At 33.4% G+C, this 5,589-nt stretch overlaps 1 protein-coding gene across 2 annotated transcripts; it reads right to left on the bottom strand.

The window, feature by feature from the left end:
• Positions 1–2,014: 2,014 nt before the first annotated feature.
• On the bottom strand, positions 2,015–5,226 carry LOC120635899 (ATP-dependent RNA helicase DBP3-like). Of its 2 annotated transcripts, none has more exons than XM_039907112.1 (2): positions 4,909–5,226; positions 2,015–4,639 (listed from the first exon to the last, which is right to left on the bottom strand). In XM_039907112.1, exon 2 carries the CDS (start codon positions 3,925–3,927, stop codon positions 2,257–2,259), a length of 1,671 nt encoding a protein of 556 aa, XP_039763046.1. In that variant the 5' UTR covers positions 3,928–4,639; positions 4,909–5,226; the 3' UTR covers positions 2,015–2,256. Both variants share the same exon structure in this region, with proteins under 2 accessions (XP_039763046.1, XP_039763047.1).
• Between the last annotated feature and the right edge of the window lie 363 nt (positions 5,227–5,589).

Raw genomic sequence — 5,589 nt, 5'->3', positions numbered from 1 at the left:
AAGGAAAACAGTAATAGGACTTAGTGCTAGGGTGCAAAGGCGGCCTTATCACTAAAAGTGATCTTTTAAAGGCAACCTGAGCGTACGAAGCCGATAAAAGAGTGGAAAATGGATGGTGCATAAAGTTACAAAAAAAAAAGAAAAAAAAAAAAAGAAATGTAATATAAACTTACATGAACATACATACTACATTTACATATTAACTACACAAATACCAACATAAATTTATATATACTATGATAGATATATGTGATATATATTTATGCTATTATAAACTTACATACTACTCAATTACATAGATAAGTAATAATTCTTTAAGCGATGTTTAAACAGGTGAATGGTTTCGGAATGACGTATTTCCCAAGGGAGCGAGTTCCACAGTGTTACAGCTTTAACAGTGAATGACTCGTTATAGCGCTGAGAGCGAGATAAGGGAATCTCAAGCTTGTTGTCATTCGCCGACCGGAGACTGACAAGATGCTGAGAGAAGGAAAAACGCTCTTTAAGGTAAAGCGGAGAGATAGGACTATATAGAAGAGAATAAAGTAAAGTAAGAATATGGATATTTCGCCTATCATTAACAGTTACCCACTTGAGTTGCTGACGGTAATGAGTAATTTGGTCAAATTTCTTAAGCCCAAAGATAAATCTTATGATTAGATTTTGGAGCCGCTCAAGTTTATAAAGAAGGTACTGGGGTATATCAGAATAACACGTGTCTGCGTAGTCCACTATAGGAAGTAAAAGAGAGTGGGCCAGACAAATTTTGGTACGAATAGGTAAAAAGTATTTCCACCTTTTAAGCCTACCAATTACAGCGTAGATCTTGCGACTAAGCTCGGATATTTGAGGACCCCACGAGAGCGTATTATCCATGATAATACCCAAGTTTTTAACAGAACTGCTGAACTCAAGTATAGCGCCATCAAAGACTACAGAAGGAAGAGACGAAAAGCTAACTTTAGAGATTTGCTGCCGGCTGCCGATTAAGAGGACCTGGGATTTACTAGCATTTATAGACAACCCACTCGATTTACTCCATGAACTAATTAAATTCAGGTCCGAATTCAAACGAGTGATAGCCCCCGATATGTCATCAACAGAGGTTGACGTATAAATCTGCAAGTCATCAGCATAGAGATGGAAAGACAGCGAAAGCAAATCTGTCAATGAGTTTATAAAAATGGAAAAAAGTAGAGGAGAAAGAACACCACCTTGTGGGACGCCAGCACTGAGACTGCACCAAGAAGAACACTTACTATCAATACGTACACGGGTGAATATACGGTATTTGATTTTTTTGTGCCCCTGAAGGAAATGTACTCTGTTCCATTAAATATTGATAATTTATCTTTTTGACACTATTTAGAAATGTGTAATGATAAGGGCCAGAAGATTTTTCCATTTTTTTAAATTTTATAAGCACCAGAGGAAAATGTGTTACCAGAGGAGTGACACTATTGGCAGAGTAGTGACTTCCCTGCTATAATTGGTCTTTCTCAGCTAATAATCAAGGGCTTGTCAAGTGACAGCCCTTGATTATTAGCTGAGAAAGATGACACATATTAAATAAAACACAAATATTATAGTATTTGAAATTTAATATAAAATAAGATACTATTCAGTCTTCACAGTTTCTAATTCAACCTTATTTCAATATTTTATTATTATTATTTATTAGGTTTTTTGATGCTTAAGATTTAACTACCCGTATCTAATAACAGAATTAATATATTTTCTGCTTATCAGTCTCATCTTAGATGAAAATCGCAGTACATACTGTTTGATAGATATTAATTATAAAACGTTCAAAAACTTAAAAGCCACGTTTAAGGCGGTTTAATCTGAATAAAATTTCTAAATGAAACAAAAATATAAACTTTGTTAACAAAACGAAACCTTAGTACTATATATAATGATACACCTATCAGTCTCGAGGGTATTTAAACAAATAAACTTAAAAATAATCAATGCACAGTATAAATGAAAACTATCATTTTTGCATAGAATAGAATCAACAATTTCCACAAAACTAAACATTTTTTACTTAAATGCTAAATAATCAAAAATTTACTTTTCAAATACATCAATTGGCTTGGGAAACTTGTAAAATACTCTGTTACCCTTCATACGTATGTTTGGCACTGGTAGTATGGTCAAAATCTGTTCCCACTTAACATCAGACTTGTCATTGTCATCTATTCTAAAAAGAGTACCATCTTCATTGGAGATCTTTAAAAAAGTAACCCTGATCTCTCATTCTTCTTCATCAAAATCTGACGAACATACGCCAGCATATCTATATTTTTTATTACTAATATGGTATTCCACAAGTACAAAATCTCCGTTCTTGAAAGTCATAGTAGTGTCTATAGTACTTATCAGATGAGTAGATGTTTGTGCAACCATTTTGTTTTGCAAATCATCCTCAGAATCAGTATATACTGCATCAATATCCAATTTGGTTTTTTCATTAGGGGGGTATTTTATGTCGCCTAAGTGGAAATGAGGACAAAAAATGCTACAAAAGCAGCTGAGACTCTTCATGTACAACATATTGCTCAGACAGCTGCCTCGTACTTGATGTACTTTTAGTGTACCAGTAAAAGGTTTGATGTTTGATCGGTTATCTTCCATTATCTTTTTTTGAAAATCAATTTCTTGTTCAGTTATCACAAAAATTTGAATGCCGGGACAATACTTGTTTAATTCCGTAGCAAAGTCGTCAATCGAAGCAATGTCAGTTCCTAAAGCTACAATTTTGTCAGCGGTTCGTTTACATGTCCCTCCGATACCATCTGGAGCTCCTTTACCATGACCGGCTTCATGATAGTTCCAGGTGAAATCACATATATTCGGATAGGCTTCATTCAATTTACAAAGTAAGAAAAAAAACATATCTTTGTTACGGTACTGAGTAACAGGGCCATCGCTTAAAAAGTAAACGTTTTCTATTGAGGTCGGAAGGAGTTCCATGACGGGTTTTAAATGAGCCCAGATTACAGGTACATTATGGTTTAGGTTTTCTGATATTGTGGCGAAACATTTTATTTCCCCCTGGGTATATAAGACCACAGTATGCAAACTTATTTGCGTACGTGAACCACCAAAATGGAACGATTGAACTTCTGAAGAATATTTTGTATTGTAATTTTCGGAAAAGTCCATATGAATCACAGCATCTTTTTCAGTTAAGTTATCTTTGAGACTTTTAATGGTTTGATATTGATGCACTATATTTGCTTCATGCTTTAAAAAAATATCAAGGTTTTCTTCAAGTTTCATCACTATGTCTTTTGGAGCACAGTTTAATGTTATTTTTTTATATTTTCGAACCCTGCGTTTTTTCTTGGTTTTAGTATCTAAAATATCCTCTGCAATACATTGCCATGAAGAGTATTTGATCAAAACAGAATTGTCGAACTCATGATAACATATGGAACGTCTTTTGCAGTTAAGACATTCTCGCATGAGACATTTTTCATTGTATCGGTCGCAACATAAATAATTAAGCATACTCTGATAGTTTGAAAAGTCTATGATGTTTGCCCGTTTTAGGGAAGCCAAGGTTAGCTCTGTGTTTGCATGAGTAATACATAAACAAGTTTCTCTTTGGTGAATGTTTGGGGTTACAACCCAAAATGGTCGTAGGCGGCAAAACAGTGTGTAACTTAACTTTATATTCTTTGTTTTTATAAATTTTGTGTGTAGACTTTTCATGGTGTCCTGTAACAATCTCTTCTGTGTTTTTATTTTACCTTTCGTAATACAATCATTTTTACCTGGGCATAATCTACTATTGCAATCTTCTTCAAAAAACTCTGTGACTATTTTCTCTAACTTTGAATTCGTTTTATCGTTTCTTCTCTTTCGTGTCATATCTAACAAACTTTTATTTGCACAAGATGACTGTCTTATAGGTTTCATATTAATTTGGTTCACACTTTATACTTCTTGACAATTTTGCCACTTAATACTTTTTTAAATATCTTCTTTTCATTATCATTTGTTGTCAAATTTATATTTTCTTTGAGTTGATTTTGGATCACCTCACTAAATAATAATTTTTTCTTCACCTTTTCTACATTATCTTTACTATTGTCCTGTAATAGATCGGCCACTTTTGAGTTTGGAGTCATTTTCTGCTTTCTGATGCGCCGTAGTTTATTTTGAAAGTTGTGTACCTTTTGACGTAACTGTTTAATTTTATACTTTTGTTTTTTTACGAGCTGATTTCGTAGTTTCCGCTGAATTTCTGATCGCCTTTTAGCAGCCAGAACGACATTGTTTTGTGGAAATAAAGGTTGGTCGTCATTATCAGACGCAGGTGGTGTTACTGGATAGTTTATGGTAGATTGTAGCTTTACGCGATCTCTATGCTTTTTAGTCTTCTCTCTCCATATTTTTCTAACAGCCCTTTGTTCCCTTTTAGTCATATCATTTATGCTTTTAATTTGTCCCTTTTCTTTTTTCTTTTTATATTGCTGCTTTTCTTTTTCTTTTAATTCAGCATTTTTAACAGGATCGTTTTTAATTCTTTGGTAGCGTAATTTTTCAGCTTGTCGCTTTTTTTCTAACCTCTCTTCCCTTGTTTGTTTCTTTTTAGCATTCGCCATGATGTCTGATTATACTGGAGTATCTAGAACAAAAACAAAGAAGCCTATAAACATAAAATAGTAACGAAAAAAAAATTTGTCACTTCCCTGGCGCTTATGTATTTCCCCTGGCATGAAATATGCCAGAGAAGTGACGCCAGAGAAGTGACAAAATCTAACATAACCTACAAAAACAACATCACCCGCTTTTCTGACCACCGTTTAACGTAATACATGACATCTACACACATTAAACATTACAATGTCTAAATAAACAACTTTAATAAGTATAAAATACAACACGTAGACTTACCAAAGGAAATACTCCGACCACTGGCACAAACACGCTTTCCTGCAGTGAATCGCAAACTGACGCAATATTATTGGAGTTTTGGTCAACGTTGTTGGCTTGCTTCTAACTTCACACTGTTGTACGCGTGTTGTTCGAGGACAAAAACATATCTTTGCGGTATTAAGTAAAATTTAATTTTTTTGAATATCGCCAGATGAAGTGACATTATTGTAACATGACATGAAAATAAGTTATTTTTCATTATGTTAACAAATATTTTTACAGTGTATTTTGATATAATATGTTTCGTTGTTTATCAAAGCATATGATCAAGTTTAAAAAAACAATAATGGCATACGTATTTAAATTATATGGCTATAAAATCATTATAATCTAGAAATGGGGAAGCCAGAGGAGTATACATTTACAACTATTTTTAACTATGAATGCCTTAAATTAAACTATCATCGTGAATAGACAATGTGGGCCAAATAAAAGACCATATTCTTTAATGTTTAAGCATGCAGAAACAATAATATAATAAATTTAACATACAATTTGTGTATGGACCATTGGAATTCAAATAGCGTATATTCACCCACACACTGTTTACGGTCATAGAGGTATGAACGAAACCAATTTAAATCATTACAGGATATATTTATGGAATCAATAATAGCCAGAAGAATTTCAAAATCTACT

The sequence above is a fragment of the Pararge aegeria genome, chromosome W (genome assembly GCF_905163445.1).
Source record: "Pararge aegeria chromosome W, ilParAegt1.1, whole genome shotgun sequence".
In the NCBI taxonomy this organism is placed as follows: domain Eukaryota; kingdom Metazoa; phylum Arthropoda; class Insecta; order Lepidoptera; family Nymphalidae; genus Pararge; species Pararge aegeria.
The sequence above is the reverse complement of the archived record's forward strand: the minus strand, read 5'-3'. Positions and strand labels throughout refer to the sequence as shown.

What these genes read in the sequence shown, in the direction of transcription:
- LOC120635899 (XM_039907112.1), bottom strand. Translation starts at nt 3,927, where the DNA reads ATGAAACCTATAAGACAGTCATCTTGTGCAAATAAAAGTTTGTTAGAT.